Source organism: Pongo pygmaeus, chromosome 5, assembly GCF_028885625.2.
Source record: "Pongo pygmaeus isolate AG05252 chromosome 5, NHGRI_mPonPyg2-v2.0_pri, whole genome shotgun sequence".
Lineage (NCBI taxonomy): Eukaryota > Metazoa > Chordata > Mammalia > Primates > Hominidae > Pongo > Pongo pygmaeus.
The window spans coordinates 32350227-32368018 of NC_072378.2; the positions used below are offsets into that span (position 1 = coordinate 32350227).

At 59.2% G+C, this 17792-nt stretch overlaps 2 protein-coding genes across 5 annotated transcripts in view; one reads left to right on the forward strand and one right to left on the reverse strand.

Annotated features, from left to right (window-relative positions):
- Positions 1-17792, reverse strand: part of TNXB (tenascin XB) — a 94089-nt gene that overhangs the window by 20624 nt on the left and 55673 nt on the right. For 3 of the 4 annotated variants that reach the window (XM_063666062.1, XM_054493196.2, XM_063666063.1), the window contains 19 exons: positions 17195-17518; positions 14510-14833; positions 13781-14104; positions 12873-13160; positions 12245-12523; positions 10687-10968; positions 9520-9840; positions 8895-9230; positions 8520-8642; positions 8262-8405; positions 7950-8069; positions 7688-7831; positions 7464-7594; positions 7213-7345; positions 6969-7120; positions 6780-6876; positions 6526-6687; positions 6285-6448; positions 5670-5960 (listed from right to left, as the gene is read on the reverse strand). In XM_063666062.1, the coding sequence (XP_063522132.1) occupies positions 5859-5960; positions 6285-6448; positions 6526-6687; positions 6780-6876; positions 6969-7120; positions 7213-7345; positions 7464-7594; positions 7688-7831; positions 7950-8069; positions 8262-8405; positions 8520-8642; positions 8895-9230; positions 9520-9840; positions 10687-10968; positions 12245-12523; positions 12873-13160; positions 13781-14104; positions 14510-14833; positions 17195-17518 (3950 nt within the window). In that variant the 3' untranslated portion in view covers positions 5670-5858. Of the gene's footprint in view, positions 1-5669; positions 5961-6284; positions 6449-6525; positions 6688-6779; positions 6877-6968; positions 7121-7212; positions 7346-7463; positions 7595-7687; positions 7832-7949; positions 8070-8261; positions 8406-8519; positions 8643-8894; positions 9231-9519; positions 9841-10686; positions 10969-12244; positions 12524-12872; positions 13161-13780; positions 14105-14509; positions 14834-17194; positions 17519-17792 lie in introns of those variants that run through there. The other variant, XM_063666061.1, reaches the window with a different exon arrangement.
- LOC129039439 (steroid 21-hydroxylase) lies at positions 2176-5644 on the forward strand. The gene is made up of 10 exons (XM_054493202.2): positions 2176-3137; positions 3234-3323; positions 3605-3759; positions 3867-3968; positions 4057-4158; positions 4260-4346; positions 4516-4716; positions 4917-5095; positions 5179-5282; positions 5379-5644. The coding sequence occupies exons 1-10, from the start codon at positions 2936-2938 to the stop codon at positions 5642-5644; spliced, it is 1488 nt and encodes a 495-aa protein (XP_054349177.2). The 5' UTR covers positions 2176-2935.

Below are 17792 nucleotides of genomic sequence, written 5' to 3' on the forward strand. Positions count from 1 at the left end.
CAGGTTGACATAACCTTAGACTCTCTGAGCCCTGATGATCCTTGGGCTGTCCAGCTCTGCCAGACCCTCCCAGATGACCCGCTAGGAGTCTAGTGCTTCACAGGACCATCCCGAGCAGAACTGGGACCCAAGAGCCTGCACCCCAAGGACCAGAGTCCATGCCAAGACCACCCTTCAGCTTCCAAGGCCCTCCACTGCTCGGCTGTCGCCAGTCACCATGGCCTCAGACTGGGCTTGTGCTCAGCTGACACCTCTGACACAGCTCTTCTGCCTCATGAGCTGTTGTCCAGCCACACCTCCCCGACTCTGTCCTCGTGCTGCTGGCGGTTCTGAGGTCTGTGGATTTTAGCTGAGTTCCGGGCTGTTGAAAGCCTGCTGACACTTGGTTCTGTTATCAGTAGCATGAGGTGACTTTCCCGGAATTGTGCAATCCTCAGGTCCGGTAGTGTCTTCTTCCAGTTACTGGTTTCAAACAAGCCAAAAGTCTGACTTTGGTGTGTTTGTGAATCCTCTGAGGAAGCCGCTGTTCTCCTGGGGTCTACCCTCCCCACCCCGCCTGCCTAACTTTCCTGCATTTAGTGGCACACCTGGGGTCTTCAGAGATGACTCCGAAATCTGTCCAAAGAAGTTTGGTGAGATCAGTTTCCGTAGAGGTCATGACAGTTCAGCAGCCTGCCATCCAGTCATTCGACAGAAATTCGGGAAACTTTCACTTCATGCCATGCCCTGTGTCAGGTGCCAGAGATACAGCTACTCACTCCAGGGCTCATCGCAGGGGAGACAGATAAGAGGATGGGCAGTCGCCACCCTCTGTGAAAGATGTGATGTCAGGAAGCAGTGTGGTCCTGTGGGGCGTCTAACCAAGTCAGGGACATTGCCAGGCAGGGACAGGGAAGGCTTCCTGGAGCAGGTGGCCTCCAAGTGGGGCTCTGAAGACTGAGAAGGAGCCAGGCAAAGAGCAGGGGTAGATGAGGGCATCTAGGGCAGAAGGAGGATATACAAAGGCCCGGAGGCCGGGGGCAGGACAGGGTACCTTTGGGGACATAGCATGTAATTGACCACATTTGGAGTTTGGATTTGGAAGTGGTGGAAGAGATGGAGATGGTGAGACAAGTAGTAAGCACGCCAGCCTTCCAGGTGCACTCCTTTCCGATGAGCGCTGTCTTATCCCATGTAACTTTGAGAAGTTTGGAACTTTCCCACTGTGGCAGAGGTTTCCTGAGGCTTTTGCATATGTGGCCCTATGGTTGCCCATCAGATCTTTCTCCCAGTAGCTGGTCAGCATGGTGGTGGCATAAGCCCATTTTCCGGAGCCAGGGATTCAGTTGCAGCAAGACATGGCCCGGTCTGGGAGGTCACCCATGAAGAAGGCAGTAGCTGTCATTGTCCAACCCCAGAAATCCCAATCCTGTTTTCTCCCTCTCAGTCCTGATCATGGATTCAGCAGCAGTGAACTCGCCAATGTAGTGGGTGGCACAGCCAGGGTCTTGACTCTGGCTCTGCAGTAGCAGATTCTGGAAAAGCTCTGAGGGGAGAGAGACCCCCACTGGTCCAAGGGTCTGGCACAGAGCCAGAAATGGGGGGAAAGGCACAGGCCTGGATCGCCTCTGACCTCTCACGTACCATCCAGGAGGCCCTGGCCTCTCACTGAACCCTGCCACTCCTCTTTGGCATGGCCTCTTCCCAAACCCCCACACTGCCTCCTTACCACAAAAGTGGTCTCTGAGTGTCAGTCCAGTGGGACCCCCACCCCTCATGGCTTTAGTTCCCCAAATAGGGCTGGACCCCGATCCTGATCCAGCTGTGGCTATCCAGCTCCTTCCTGGGGACTTTGGACTTTGAGGGGGGCATGCCCAGTTGTGCTTGGAATCCACACTCTCCCTGGCTGGACTAGAACCTGTGGACTCTAGTCCTGAGGGCAGTCATGTTCTGCCTGTGCCTGGAAACACAAGAAACTTGACTGCAGAGAGAAGAAAGAGGAGAGAGGAACAGAGCGAGGAAACTGCCCAACTCCAGGGCTTTTTCTGTTCCCTATCCTTGGCTTTGTAAGCCCAGTGGGGTCCCCTCCTCTGCTTCTTTTTCCTGAGTTCTGTGAAATTCCCCAATTCTTACTTTTTATCTCAAACCAGCTCAAGGTGGGCTGTTTTCCTTTCACCCAAAGAAAGGTGCTCCTGGTGGCTAAAGGTACATATACGACAGCTAGATTTCCCGGCCGGAATCCTGCCCTCCACAACATATGAACAATACCTTTGTTGCATATAGAGCATGGCTGTGAAGAATTGAGTGAGTGCCCGCAAAGCACTTAGAGCAGTGTCTGGTACATGCTAGTATTCCGCAGTGGGAAACCACCTCCTTCTTGGTCTTCTGGGCACTTTTGAGAGGGAAAGGAGGCACTAATAACAATCACACTGGGATACCTGTATATACTGGAATGCCCCAGGCAAACCAGGCTTAAACTGTATTACTCTATCTGTAGCTTAAACTAACAAACAACCCACACAAATCACATTTTGTTGTTCAGGCGATTCAGGAAGGCATATTAGGCAAGGACTGCTGTTTTCTCTCTGAGACAAACATCATGCCAGTAAACTGGCCCACGGTGGGGTGGCAGAGGGAGAGGGCCCAGGTGGGGGCGGACGCTCTTGCCTGCACAGTTGATGTGGGGCCAGAAAGCTGACTCTGGCTGCAGGAAAAAGGTCAGGGTTGCATTACCCTTCCTTGCTTCTTGATGGGTGATCAATTTTTTTGAAATATGGACGTCCCAAGGCCAATGAGACTGGTGTCATTCCAGAAATGGCCACTCTGTGGGCGGGACGGTGGGAAGGGACCTGAAGGTGGGGTCAAGGGAGGCCCCAAAACAGTCTACACAGCAAGAGGGATGGCCGGGGCTCTTGAGCTATAAGTGGCACCTCAGGGCCCTGTCGGTCGTCTCGCCATGCTGCTCCTGGGCCTGCTGCTGCTGCTGCCCCTGCTGGCTGGCGCCCGCCTGCTGTGGAACTGGTGGAAGCTCCGGAGCCTCCACCTCCCGCCTCTTGCCCCGGGCTTCTTGCACCTGCTACAGCCCGACCTCCCCATCTATCTGCTCGGCCTGACTCAGAAATTCGGGCCCATCTACAGGCTCCACCTTGGGCTTCAAGGTGAGAGGCTAATCTCGCTCTGGCCCTCACCACAGGAGGGGCGGAGGTGGCGGACAGGGTCCTCTCTCTGCTGACGCTGCTTTGGCTCTCCCCCAGATGTGGTGGTGCTGAACTCCAAAAGGACCATTGAGGAAGCCATGGTCAAAAAGTGGGCAGACTTTGCTGGCAGACCTGAGCCACTTACCTGTAAGGGCCGGGGGCATTTTTTCTTTCTTAAAAAAATTTTTTTTTAAGAGATGGGGTCTTGCTATGTTGCCCAGGCTGGTCTTAAATTCCTGGTCTCAAGTGATCCTCCCACCTCAGCCTCAAGTGTGAGCCACCTTTGGGGCATCCCCAATCCAGGTCCCTGGAAGCTGCTTGGGGGCATATCTGGTGGGGAGGAAGCAGGGGTTGGGGAGGCAGAAGAAGGTCAGGCCCTCGGCTGCCTTCATCAGTTCCCACCCTCTAGCCCCCAACTCCTCCTGCAGACAAGCTGGTGTCTAAGAACTACCCAGACCTGTCCTTGGGAGACTACTCCCTGCTCTGGAAAGCCCACAAGAAGCTCACCCGCTCAGCCCTGCTGCTGGGCATCCGTGACTCCATGGAGCCAGTGGTGGAGCAGCTGACCCAAGAGTTCTGCGAGGTAAGGCTGGGCTCCTGAAGCCACCTCGGGTCAGCCTCGCCTCTCACAGTAGCCCCCGCCCTGCCCGCTGCACACTGGCCTGCTGAACTCACGCTCTTTCTCCACAGCGCATGAGAGCCCAGGCCGGCACCCCTGTGGGCATTGAGGAGGAATTCTCTCTCCTCACCTGTAGCATCATCTGTTACCTCACCTTCGGAGACAAGATCAAGGTGCCTCACAGCCCCTCAGGCCCACCCCCAGCCCCTCCCTGAGCCTCTCCTTGTCCTGAACTGAAAGCACTCCCTCCTTTTCTGGCAGGAGGACAACTTAATGCCTGCCTATTACAAATGTATCCAGGAGGTGTTAAAAACCTGGAGCCACTGGTCCATCCAAATTGTGGATGTGATTCCCTTTCTCAGGGTGAGGACCTGGAGCCTAGACACCCCTGGGTTGTGGGAGAAAGTCTGGGGTAGAGGGAGAGGCTTCTTCCCACAGCTGCATTCTCATGCTTCCCGCCGCAGTTCTTCCCCAATCCAGGTCTCCGGAGGCTGAAGCAGGCCATAGAGAGGAGGGACCACATCGTGGAGAAGCAGCTGAGGCAGCACAAGGTGGGGACTGTGCGTGGACGGCCTCCCCTCGGCCCACAGCCAGTGATGCTACCGGCCTCGGCATTGCTACGAGGCGGGTTCTTTTGCATATCCCAGTTATGGGCCTGTTGCCACTCTGTACTCCTCTCCCCAGGCCAGCCGCTCAGCCCGCTCCTTTCACCCTCTGCAGGAGAGCCTGGTGGCAGGCCAGTGGAGGGACATGATGGACTACATGCTCCAAGGGGTGGCACAGCCGAGTGTGGAAGAGGGCTCTGGACAGCTCCTGGAAGGGCATGTGCACATGGCTGCAGTGGACCTCCTGATCGGTGGCACTGAGACCACGGCAAACACCCTCTCCTGGGCCGTGGTTTTTTTGCTTCACCACCCTGAGGTGCGCCCTGGGGACAAGCAAAAGGCTCCTTCCCAGCAACCTGGCCAGGGCGGTGGGCACCCTCACTCAGCTCTGAGCACTGTGCGGCTGGGGCTGTGCTTGCCTCACCGGCACTCGGGCTCACTGGCTCGCTGAGGGAGTGGCTGGAGGCTGGGCAGCTGTGGGCTGCTGGGGCAGGACTCCACCCGATCATTCCCCAGATTCAGCAGCGACTGCAGGAGGAGCTAGACCACGAACTGGGCCCTGGTGCCTCCAGCTCCCGGGTCCCCTACAAGGACCGTGCACGGCTGCCCTTGCTCAATGCCACCATCGCCGAGGTGCTGCGCCTGCGGCCCGTTGTGCCCTTAGCCTTGCCCCACCGCACCACACGGCCCAGCAGGTGACTCCCGAGGGTTGGGGATGAGTGAGGAAAGCCCGAGCCCAGGGAGGTCCTGGCCAGCCTCTAACTCCAGCCCCCTTCAGCATCTCCGGCTACGACATCCCTGAGGGCACAGTCATCATCCCAAACCTCCAAGGCGCCCACCTGGATGAGACGGTCTGGGAGAGGCCACATGAGTTCTGGCCTGGTATGTGGGGCGCTGGGGGCTGCCATGAAAATGTGGTGAAGGCTGGTCCCCGCGGCCGCTGAACGCCTCCCCACCCACCTGTCCACCCGCCTGCAGATCGCTTCCTGGAGCCAGGCAAGAACTCCAGAGCTCTGGCCTTCGGCTGCGGGGCCCGTGTGTGCCTGGGCGAGCCGCTGGCGCGCCTGGAGCTCTTCGTGGTGCTGACCCGACTGCTGCAGGCCTTCACGCTGCTGCCCCCCGGGGACGCCCTGCCCTCCCTGCAGCCCCTGCCCCACTGCAGTGTCATCCTCAAGATGCAGCCTTTCCAAGTGCGGCTGCAGCCTCGGGGGATGGGGGCCCACAGCCCGGGCCAGAGCCAGTGATGGGGCAGGACCGATGCCGGCCGGGTACCTCAGTTTCTCCTTTATTGCTCCCGTACGAACCCCTCCCCTCCCCCCTGTAAACACAGTGCTGCGAGATCGCTGGCAGAGAAGGCTTCCTCCAGAGGCTGGGTGGTGAAGGACCCTGGCTCTTCTCTCGGGGCGACCCCTCAGTGCTCGGCAGTCATACTGGGGTGCGAGAGAGGTGGGCAGCAGCTCAGCCTCCCCCCGCTGGGGAGCGAAAGTTTCTTGGTCTCAGCTTCATTTCCGTGAAGGGCACCGAGAACTCGAAGCCCTTCCAGTAGTACCAGCTCACTCCCTGGGAAAGGGGTTGTCAAGAGAGAGTCAAAGCCGGATGTCCCATCTGCTCCTCCCGTTCCCCTTAAGGAGGTGGCTCCCAGCACTCAACCAACCTCCCCGCACAGCTCCCCTCCTGACCCTCCGCCACAGAGGATTGAGGCTTAATCCTGAGCTGGCCCTTTCCAGCCAATAAATCATCTGCAGCTCCCTCTGTGAGGCTGGCATGAGTGTTCCATTTCACCCAGCGGCCCAGTCCCTTGCCTGTTACACTGTGGGCTGAAATGAAACCTAGGCAGGCCGAGCCCCAGCCACCCCAGCTCTGAGCCGCCTCCCCACCCCTCACCTGATGGTCCACGGTGCTCCCGTAGAGCCCGTTGAGGTTGGCGTAGTGGCAGTTCCTGTACCACCAGGCCCCTCGGTAGGAGACAGCGCAGGAGATGAGCAAGTTGTTGGGGTCCCGATCACGGGCAGAGAAGACACTGCCGCTGTGGTAGCTCATGGAGTCCCCTGGGCAGGGTGGAGGAAGGAGCCATGAGGGCCTCCCCTCCCAGCCTCACCCTCCCAGCCTCGCAGCCTGTGCTTACCTGCGGTGCCGTGGTAGCCCTCCAAGTGGAGGCGGTAGTACTCCGCAGCCGAGTCTACGCGGAAGGAGTCGTACTGGGCGAACACAGCCTCGTCCCCAGCCCGCAGGTCCACGCGCATGGAGTAGTCACCTGCCTGCGTCAGGCTGTGCAGGGCCTCATTGCCTGGGGGTGGCAGACGTGCCCTCATCAGGGTCCTGGTGTCCACAGGGCCCCCATCCCCATCCGTAGTTCCCCAGTCCCTGTGAGGCACTGACCCAGCCAGAACTCTCCAGAGATGTTCCCAAAACCATGGGCATAGTCCTCCCAGTCCCTCCAGAAGTCTGTCTGTCCATCCATGCGGCGCTGGAACACCTGGGAAGCAAGTGGGGGCACCATCAGCCTCTGGCTCCCGGGGCAACAGCCCCTGCCCTGCACAGACCTCTGGGCTTCCCAATGCCACCCACCAGCCAGCCGCCCCCATCAGTCTCCATGTCGCAAAACACGTTCAGGGGCCGCTCGCGGTTGCCGTTGAGGAAGATGGTGCTGGTCCTGGAGGCACCGGCTCCGTTCTGCATCTCCTCCCCGCAGTCCCTGGGGAAGGGGATCCACAGCCCACCTAGGGGAGGAGAGCAGGGGCCAGTCGTTTTCCAAGCCTTAGGCCCTGGCTGCTCACCCAGCCCCCGGCCCCGGGCCCGTGCGTCCAGGTACCCGTGGTGAAAGAGGTGGACACGGGCGGCAGGAGGCTCTGGCCCCACATGGCCTGGAGCCGTGCATTGTAGGGGGTGGAGGGAAAGAGGCCGAGGAGCTGGTGAGATGTGATCCCTCCTGGGAGCAGGATCTCCTGTGGGACAGACAAGAGGGGGTCAGGGGAGAGGGAGGTGGAGACCCTCCGGGAGGGCCAGAGGCAGCACCTCCTGGAATCACCCAGGGAGGGGAGTTGGTCAGTGGGGCCGGGGCACCTGGGTCTGTCCACCAGGGGTGTCGAAGCTGAGCAGGTAGCCTGTGGGCCGGAATTGGGGCTCAGTCCAAGTGAGCAGGGCCGTGCGGGGGGTCACTTCCTTGGCCTCCAAGTCCCGAGGGGCCTCTAGCCCTAGGAGGGAAAGCAGGAAGAGAAGATAGGGATGAGGCCCATCCTGGCTCCCTCTACCTCCTCTCCCCATCCCACACAGCCCACAGACCCTACCTGTGGTGAAGGTGATGCTGGCTGGGGAAGTGAGGTTGGGGCCCCGCAGGCCGCGCACAGTGGCGGTGTAGTTGGTGTGGAGGACGAGGTCGTGCAGGGGGTAGTCCACCGCGCTGCCTGGGGCCTCAGCCTGCAGAGGCGGGGCTGGGAGTGTGGAGAGGGGCATCAACGCCTGCCCCCTCAATCTCTGGCCAGAGTCCAGCCTCCCCCCTGCAATTCCCACCCTGAACAAATCCCCTCCGGAGGCCTCAGCCCTGCTCACCCCCAGGGGCTGTGACCTGGACGTCATAGGTGTCCACAGGATTCTGGGGGGGCTTCCAGTGCAGCACGGCGAATCCCTCGGTCAAGTTCAGTGCACGCAACTGCGTGGGGCCGTCAGGAACTGGGGGAATGGGAGGGGCTCAGAGGGGTCCCCGCTGTTCTCTCTACTCTGTGCCTCCCCAGACTCCACTGGCTGCCTGTCCGCAATCGGAGCCTCCACTACCTCCCTTTCACCCTCTCCGTTCTCACTCAACTCCCACCCACGCCATTTTCTTGGCTCCCACCTCTTGCCCTGGGTCCCAGTCCATCTCACCCGTGGTGAGGAAGCCTGTGAGAGGCTCACTCTCCTCAAAGCCTCGGACGGAGACCACGGTCACCTCATAGCGAGCGCCTGGGATCAGCCCCTGGAGTTTCTGGGTCCGGGCCCGGCCGTCCACCTGTATGCTCTGCGGCTCCCCTGAAAACATTGGGGACCGAGGGTGACCCAGGGAACCCCAGGGCAGCTGGAGGGTGGGCAGAGTGCAGGGGGGAGAGGAAATGTGAGGCAATGAGCACATGGCAAAGGCATCACCTCCGTCCGCCAGCTGGTAGGAGACTTTGAAGCTGTCTGCCCGGGACGGTGGGGGCATCCAGTTGACCTTGGCTGAGGCCTCCCTGATTTCACTGAATTGGAGGTCACGGGGGCTCTCCAGAACTGCAGAGGAGGCAAAGAACAATGATGCGGGCAGGGGCAGGGAGGCTCCTCCCTACGAGTCCCATCCCTCGCCTCTGCTCCAGCACAGCCTCACCACCCCTTTTCCTCTAGTCCCCAGGAATGGAAGTCGCTCTGCAGATTCCTCCAGGCCCACCATCAACTCGCCCACCCCCACCGCTGGCTGAGGCACTAGGTCCCCCCTGTGAAGTACAAAGACCCCCACTTTGGGGCAGAGTGTGTGTGGGTCCTTACCTGGGCTGAGGGTGCGGGCGGTGCCCTGGATGCTGTCGGCCTTGTGGGGTCCTCGCAGCCCATACAGTGTCAGGCTGTACAGAGTCCCCGGACGCAGGTCCCGGAGCACGGCCGAGTGCCGCGTGCCGGGCACCATCAGCTCGCGCTGCAGCAATGGACGCGGATGCGGCTCCAGGGTGCTTGGTGATGGAACCCCAAAGCGGAGCAGGAAGGAGTCGAAGGCCCCAGGTGGGGCCTCCCAGTTGAGCCTCAGTGAACTGGTGGTCACATCAGTCACAGACAGCTGGGACAGGCGGGGCCTTGACTCCGCTGAGGTCTGACCAGCAGGGGCCGGCCCTGCACGGAGTGGGTGAGAGGGAAGGGATTGGAGACAGAAGCACACCAGCTTGGTGACCCAGAGCACGTCCCTTCCACCCGCCTCCCTGCCCCTGTTTCTCTGTCTGTAACCAGGGACTTGCAGCCACAGGGGGGTCCTGCGGGTCAGAGCTAAAGGCCACTCGCATCCAGCCCATCCATCCTCTCTCCCTGCTACCCGCCTCACGCTCTTTCCCTGTGACCACCACTTCTGAGCCCCCGTTTCCCTCTTCTGAGTCCCAGACTAGAGGCCGGAGACGCCTGGTGGTACCTGTGGTGCCCTCAGCTGAGAGGGGCCCCAGGCGCTTCCCTTCATGGAGGCCATACAGGAGGAACCTGTAGGGGGTGCTGGGCTCCAGGCCTGAGATGAGGATCTTGCTCTGGTCGCCGTCCACGAGCAAGGCCTGGGGCTGCCCGTTGGTGTCCTCATACTGGACCACGAAGGAATCAAAGGGGCCCTGGGCCACACTCCACGAGAGGCGCAGGGAGTCTGGGGTTGTGTCGGTCACGGTCAGCACTCCTAGGCGGGGCTCTTCAGGAGGCTCAGGGGCCTCTGGTGCTAACTCTGGAGCTGGCGTGTCCTCTTCTGGGGCTGCGTGGGAGAAGCCCAGGGGAGAATCTGAGTGAGGGGTGCCATGGGGCGCTCCATTTTTATCTTCCAGGCTTGACCCAAGGCTGAGGTGGGAAGTTTACGGGTCCAGGCCCAGTCAGACAATGAAGTCGCTGTGGCCTCGTGACTCCTGCGAGCTCCCGCGCTGTCTGAGTCAGGTGCTCGCTTCCCCCTTCCACACCCCAGTGTCCTACGAGCCCACCTCGAGATATCACAGGCTGTGGCCCCACCCATGCCGGGACACATTCACTGAGGTTGAGGAGTGTGGTGCTCCCTTCTGAGAGAAGCTGAGGGTGGAACTGGCTGGTGAAGGTGACTGGCAAATCCCACCAGCCGTGCCGTGGTCAGGCCTGTCTGAGGTGGGCATCAGCGAGCTCTGGAAGAGGAGCCTGTACCACAAATGCAGCCACTTCTGTTGGTTTCTGTGTCCCACTCATTTTGTTTTCCAGTGATTTTCCTCTTAAGAAAATGCTCCTGACTCATCCATGGCAGGGAGGTTTGCCGCTATCTGGACAAGGTCACCCTTCGGGGAGGCGACAGCTGCCCCAGCGAGTAATGAGGAGCAGCGGCAGTGATGGGGCAGAGTCGGGGCTGGGAGATTAGGGAGCCCCTGCCAGGGCCTTTGCCTACCGCCTGGCCTGGCTCCTGCTCTGGACTCCTTGATGGATGTTGAAGCCCACAGGGCTGCAGACTCCTCTTCCTTCCTGGGGACAGGCCAGGGCGCCCCACTCCGGCCTGCCCACTCCTGCAGTCATCTTTGCCTTCAGCCCAAATGCACAAGGAAACCCACACAAGCTGGCTTGCTATAGCCAAGCACAGCAGCCTCACCTGTCATTCCCAGGGCGGAGACCGGACCCAGGCGCTTCCCCCCGAGGAGCCCGTAGAGCAGAAACTTGTATTTCTTGCCAGGCTCCAGGTCCTCTATGGTGACTGTGCGCTGGTCTGCGGCCACAGGCACTGCCCTGGGCTGCCCGTCCGTGTCCCTGTACTGGACCACGAAGGAGTCAAAGGGGCCCTGGGCCACCGTCCAGGACAGGCGCAGAGAGCTGGAGGTCTCCTCAGCCACGGTCAGTTCCCCCAGGCGGGGAGGTGGCTCCTTCTCCAGCGGCGCTGTGCAGAGGGAGGAAGGAAAGCTCTTAGTCACATGCTGCCTTTGCCTAAGCCCTGGCAGCCTCCCGGAGGTGTGAGGTTCTGGGAAAAGGTCCCTCCAGTGTAGCCCCAGGGACAGCTCCTTGAAGAGACACACAGGCCTGCTCCGGCCATGCCCCACAGGAATGAGAGAGAACAGCCCCCTCCTCCTCTGGAGGCTGCTGCCCAAACTGCTTCCTGCCCCGCCCCTTCCCTGCTGTGATCGAGGGTGCGCTAAATTCATTAAAGATCATCTCCCGAGGGAGGGGTGGCTGGGGGTGCAGGAAGGGCCTTTGTTTACCCTGACCCCCAGCCCCTGAGCAGGAATGAGGCCAGAGCTGAGAGAGACTCCCCGGAGGTCTCTGGGTTGTCACAGAGACACCCCAAACATCGAGAGCTGGTCTGGGCAGCCAGCCAATGCACGGCTCCCATCACTGTCAGGCTGAGACCTCCCCCTTGTCCCCTTGTGGCCATCAGCCTGAACGTCCGTGCCTCCTGCTTCCCCAGCCCCACACTGACCCCACTGGGCCGGGACAGCCAGGGTGGGGCAGGGAGAAGACAGGGGATGAGCTGGGAGAACAGAGGGCAGAGCAGAGGCTTGCCCGGGTGGGGCTGGGGCCGATGGGTGGGGGTCTGTACCCCGTCCCCACAGTGACGGTTTGGGAAGAGAATTATGGAGTCCCAGGGACCCAGGCCCAGACTGGCCGGCTGCTCTGTCCTCCTCTGGGCATAGTGACTCATGGTCCTGGGAGTGGGGTGAGGGTCGGTGACCCACCACACCCCTTCCTCAGGGAGCTGAGTCACAGGCACAGTGACACCAGGTTTTTCCATCGTCTTTCCGTAGCCAAGCCCTCCCTTTTTTTCCACCCCTCGCCTCCGAGTGAGGGAGGAGGGAGGAGGATGGGAACCACTACTGAGTCCTGCGCCATTCCCAGCATTATGCAGGTGAGGACACCGAGGTTCCGGGGATGAAGCGGCTTGTCCATGGTCACCCTGGCAAAGGCTGGGACTGGAACTGGAACACAGATCTGCTGGCCCCAAAACCTGTGTCCCTTTTATTTCCTCGGCAGTCAGCGAATGAAGGAAGTAATGCATATTCTTCAGAACTGTGCCTGACACACAGAGGGACTCACTTTCGGAGTTAAGATGGTTGTGTCAGGGCTGATAGAGGGAATCTCACGGGAAGGCCGCAGGGCCAGCTCTGAGGGCTCGGATGAGAGGCAGCTCTGGAAAAGGTGGAGGCTGGACTGGGACTCACCTGTGGTGCTCTCAGCAGAGATGGGGCCCAGTCGCTTCCTGCCTGACAGACCGTAGAGCAGGAACCTGTATTTCCTACTGGGCTCCAGGCCCTGGACTGTGACCTCCCGCTGGTTGGCTGCCACTGGCACCACCTGGAGCTGACCATCCTTATCCTTGTACTGGAGCACGAAGGAGTCGAATTCGCCCTCAGGGACCGTCCACGAGAGGCCCACGGAGTCAGGGGTCGCATCTGTCACAGTCAGCTCCCCCAGGTGGGGAGACGGTTTCGTGTCTGGGGCTGGAAAAGACAGTGAGGTGCATGGAGAGTGGGATGGAGGCAAAGGGGCCACGGAGCTTCCTGGCCTGCTATGGCTCCGTGAGCCGGTCCCAGGAATGGGAGGGTGACTGGGCCACGAGTAGGGATAAAAGAGGAGCCAGACAAGAAAGCAAGTGTCCCCTGGGGCGCAGGAAAAGTAGGGAGAAGGATGAGTGGGAGTGGGAGAGGAGAGCTCAGAGCCTGGGTTTTCCTGGACCCAATAAATCAGTGAGTGCTGAGGACTGGAGTGTGGGGCTCAGAAACGAAATTCCAACTGGTGCCACAAGGGGGCGAAGGCTCTGGCCGCGGGGGGCCTCCAGCCCTCACTCACCGGTCCTGGCCTCCACAGGGACTGGGCCGTGGCGTTTCCCATTCTGGAGTCCAAAGAGCAGGAACTTGTACTTGCGGGCCGGGTCCAGCCCCGAGACGGTGACTGCTCGGAGGTCTCCGCTCACAGGCACTGCCTGGGGCTGCCCCTGAGCGTCCCTATACTGCACCAGGAAGGAGTCAAAGGGGCCCTGGGCCACCGTCCATGAAAGGCCCACTGAGTCCGAGGTCACGGCTGCCACGGCCAGCTCCCCCAGGCGGGGCTCCACCGGCGGTGGTGTGGGCAGGGGCGCTGAAAAGAGCAGAGCAGGCCCATGGGTCAGGAGGCAGGACCCTGCCCAAGGGAGGCAGTGCTCTCCTAGGACTGGAGTGAGCATTTCTTAGCGGCCTCCTCTAAAACGCTTGCTTTAGAATCTGTGCCCTGCATTGCTGTAAGCAGCTCACAAACAGTGGTGCACTTAACCCTCGCACAACATATGAAGTAGGTGCCATTATTATCATCACCCCAACTTTGCAGGGATCTAAAGCACAAGGTTAGGAAACGCCTGCAAAGTCGCACAATCACGACATTCGAAGGCACATGCAGATCTGGGCAGCTGGATCTGAAGCACTTTCTGATCCACTAAAATACTCCTTAAGGGAGCCTGAAGACTAACAAATGAGCACACGAGCAACCTGGAGTTTCCAGATCACGATGGGAGGAAGGAAGCTACAACAAACAGGGCATGGACTACCTGCCCATCTGACTCCACACAGTCTCCATGAATCCAAGGATGAGGCAGGATCATTAGCAACATGGGAGAAAAGACAGAAACCTAGAGGCCCAGTCATAAGAGGTGCCAAGATCCAAAGGAGAAACAAAAGGGGGCTGCAGAGGTAAACCTGGAGATGAGGGCCTGTCCCCTCACTCACCCGTGACGCCAACGGTGGACACTGGGCCCATGCGCTGCCCCTCGTGGAGGCCGTACAGATGCATCTTGTATTTGCGCCCCGGCTCCAGGCCCCTCACGGTGACCTCGCTCTCCTCGCCCCCAACACGCACCGCCTGGGGCTGCCCATTCCTGTCCTTGTACTGCACGGTAAAGAAGTCGAAGCGACCCTGGGGGACGGTCCAGGAGAGGCTCAGCGAGTCAGGGGAGGATCCTGTCACTGTCAGCTCCCCCAGGAGCGGCTCCTCAGGGGGCTCCGGGGCCTCAGTGCTGGGTTCCGTGGGGCTGGGGTTCTCTTCCTCTGCAGCTGAGAAGGAGGGAGAGAAAGTGAGGGGGATGTCCTTGGGTCCTGGGGAAAAGGAGGGAGAAGCCAAGGCTATGACTGGGGGACCCGAGGTCATTTCAGAGAAGCCCATTCTTGGGGCTGGGTGGTCCTGCTCAGCTGACAGCTAACACACATGACAAGTTCCAGGGTCAGCTGTGGGGGACCTGGCACAGCCACCAGCACAGCAAAACTCCCGATGGCCCCTCCCTGCTCAGGAAGAGCCAGGGGTCAACCACATAGGAAGGCCCAAGGGGAGTCCCAGCCCCAGCCACAAGCAGTTCTGTGGTGCTGACCAGACCCCTGTCCCATTCCCCACCAGTCATCACCAAAGAGCAAGAGGGTGACCCTCCCATAGCTCCCACCCTGGGGCTCCCATCATCCACTCACCTGTCACCCCGATTACAGACACAGGGCCCACGCGCTGGCCACCGTGGAAGCCGTACAGGTTCATCTTGTACTTGTGGTCTGGCTCCAGGCCGGAGACGGTGACCCCATCCTCATGCCCTGGCACCCGCACCGCCTTGGGCTGCCCGTCCCCATTCCTGTACTGGACCAGGAAGTGGTCAAACTGGCCCTCGGGAACTGTCCAGGACAGGCTGAGGGAGTCAGGGGTGGCGTCTGTCACGGTCAGCTCCCCCAGGTGAGGCTTGATGGGGGGCTCAGGGGTCGTGGTAGGCACTGCTTGGGTGGTCTCCGCTTCATCCTCTGGAGCTGGACAGACATGTGTGGGGACAGTGAGGTCCCTGGGTTCTCAGTTCAGCATAGAAAGGATGTGTCACAAAACCCAAAGTGCCCAAGAGGAGGACGATGCTGCCCACAGCGCCTCCAGCACAGCTCTTCTTCCTCTCCTCTCCTGCAGCCTTTCCTATCCCTCACCCTGACCCCCCTGCCCTCGGCTCCGACCTCATCCCCACCTCCCAACACCCAGGCCACCTCTCCCTGTCCCTCCAGCACCGCCTCTCTTTTGAGCACAGCCCCACTTGGCCTCTGCACCCTTAGCCTCCCTGCACTGGGGTCTCCTCGCCATCTTTTGTTCACTGGGCTTCTGTCTTTGCTCCCAACAAGCTCAGCACACTCCTCCCGAGGCCAGAGCCTGGGGTGTGTTCCTGGACCCGGCCCCTCACCAACTGCCAGCAGCCTCAGAGTACCTCTCCCCCGAGTTCCCCTGGATACCTTCCTCCACCTCCAGTCCCCGATCCTAGTTTAAGCCACTGTCACCTCTCACCAGGGCCACCAACTGCCTACTGGCCTCCCTGCCTCCAGGCTCCCTGCCACCCCATCCCCATCTTCAGGCCCCAGGGATGAGCTTCACACAGGCACAGCTGCTGGGCCCATCTCAGCACAGACCTGGGCAACCACCTTCTCATCCCTGGGAGACCCCAGGTCTCCTCTGCTCCCACACTTCAGGACTATTTATTCACTGCAAAGGACACCCCACTCAATCCTCAGTACTTCTCACACGCCATGCTCTTTCTAGCCTCCTGGCCTTTGCACCAGCTGTGATGATCTGACACACTTCACCTTCTCTCTAAAGCTGTCATCAAGCTAAGGCCTGCCTGGCCTCAGATCCTGACTGTCCCCTGAGTATCCACAGGTAGGGTGGTTTAGGTATTCCTGCCTGGCTCTGGGCTTCTTGTCACATGCTCACCCGCCTTTGCTTTCTTACTGGTCCACAGCCTGTCCCCCATGACATTAGCCCCATTAGGACAGGAACTTTTCCCATTAGGATAGGAACCCTAACTCTGAGCCTAACCTCTGTGAGAATTCATGAATGCAAGAAAAATTCACTTCAACAAATTCTAAGAGAGTTTCCAAATCTGTTATTGGGAGGAGCTTTACTACAAAGGTGTTCTGTGATTTGCATATAAATATTCATAGCAGCATTATTCATGATAGCTAAGAGATGGAAGCAACCCAGGTGTCCATCAATGGATGAAAGGATGAGCAAAGTGTGGTCTGCATGTATAAAATGAAACATTATTCAGCCTGAAAAGGAAGGAAGTTCTGGCCAGGTGCAGTGGCTCTTGCCTATAATCCCAGCACTTTGGGAGGTCGAGGTAGGAGAATCGCTTGAGGCCAGGAGTTTGAGACCAGCCTGGGCAACATACCGAGACCCCATTGCCACAAAAAATAAAAATGAAAATAAAATAAAAAGGAAATTCTGACTGATGCTACGACATAGATTAACCTTAAAGACACTGTATTTAATGAAATGAACCATTCAAAAAAGACAAATATTGTATGATTGCACTTATATGAGGTACCTGGAGTCAAATTCATAGAGACAGAGAGTAGAATGGTGTTGCCAGGGGCTGGGGCAAGGGGAGGATGGGAGCTCGTGTCTAGTGGGTAGGAAGTTTCAGTGTGGGAAGAGGAGTTCTGGAAGTGGAGGGTGACAGTCCACAGCAATGTGAGTGGGCTTCATGCTGGACTGCATACTGGAAAGCGATTAGAATGGCGGATTACATCATGTGTACTTTACTACAATAAAAAACAACAAAAAAAGTGTGTTCCTTGGACCAGTGGCATCAAGATAGATAAGAATCTTGTTAGAAATGGATGGTCAGCTGAGCGCCATGGCTCACGCCTATGATCCCAGCACTTTGGGAGGCCGAGGCGGGCAGATCACGAGGTCAGGAGATTGAGACCATCCTGGCTAACATGGTGAAACCCATCTCTACTAAAAGTACAAAAAAATTAGCTGGGCGTGGTGGCGCACGCCTGTAGTCCCAGCTACTCAGGAGGCTGAGGTAGGAGAATCACTTGAACCCAGGAGGTGGAGGTTGCAGTGAGCCGAGACTGAGCCACTGTACTCCAGCCTGGGTGACAAAGCGAGACTCTATCTCAAAAAAAAAAAAAAAAAGAAAGAAAGAAAGAAAAAGAAAGAAATGCATGGTCTCTTGCCCTAGGCCAAACCTGCTGAATCCAAATCTGCTTTTTAACAAAAATCTCCAGGCATTTGGATACACAAAGGAAGGAGTACTCTTGAGAGTATGTTTTCACAAAGACTGGAGAGACAGCAGTGTCTTCCAGGGCCATCTTCCCCACCTCGCCTCACTCACACTCACTCACCTGTCACACCCACAGCGGACACCGGGCCCACGCGCTGCCCCTCGTGGAGGCCGTACAGGTGCATCTTGTATTTGCGCCCCTGCTCCAGGCCCCCCACGGTGACCTCGCTCTCCTCGCCCCCGACACGCACCACCTGGGGCCGCCCGTCCCTGTCCTTGTACTGCACGGTGAAGGAGTCAAAGCGGCCCTGGGGGACGGTCCAGGAGAGGCTCAGCGAGTCAGGGGAGGATCCTGTCACTGTCAGCTCCCCCAGGAGCGGCTCCTCAGGGGGCTCCGGGGCCTCCGTGCTGGGTTCTGTGGGGGCGGGAGTTTCTTCCTCTGCAGCTGAGAAGAGGGGACAGAGAAGGTGAGGCAGCTTCCCTGGGGGATGTCCTTGGGTCTTGTGAGGAAGGAGAGCGAAGCTGTGGCCATGAGTGGGGGTCCTGAGGTCAGCTCAGAGAGGCCCATCTTTGGAGCTGGGTCTTTGGTGGTCTTGCTCAGCTTACAGTCAACACACATGACAAGCTCTGAGGTCAGGCTGGGGAACTTGGGACAGCCACCAACAGAGCTCACAGGGCCCTTCTCCACCCAGGAAGACCTGTCAGTCCTCAGGGAAGTG

Bases quoted from the DNA above. Each gene is read 5' to 3' on its own strand.
- LOC129039439 (XM_054493202.2), top strand. From the start codon at position 2,936: ATGCTGCTCCTGGGCCTGCTGCTGCTGCTGCCCCTGCTGGCTGGCGCC. The intron at 4,159-4,259 runs GTGAGGACCTGG...TTCCCGCCGCAG, and splicing joins ATGTGATTCCCTTTCTCAGG to TTCTTCCCCAATCCAGGTCT. The intron at 4,347-4,515 runs GTGGGGACTGTG...CACCCTCTGCAG, and splicing joins AGCAGCTGAGGCAGCACAAG to GAGAGCCTGGTGGCAGGCCA.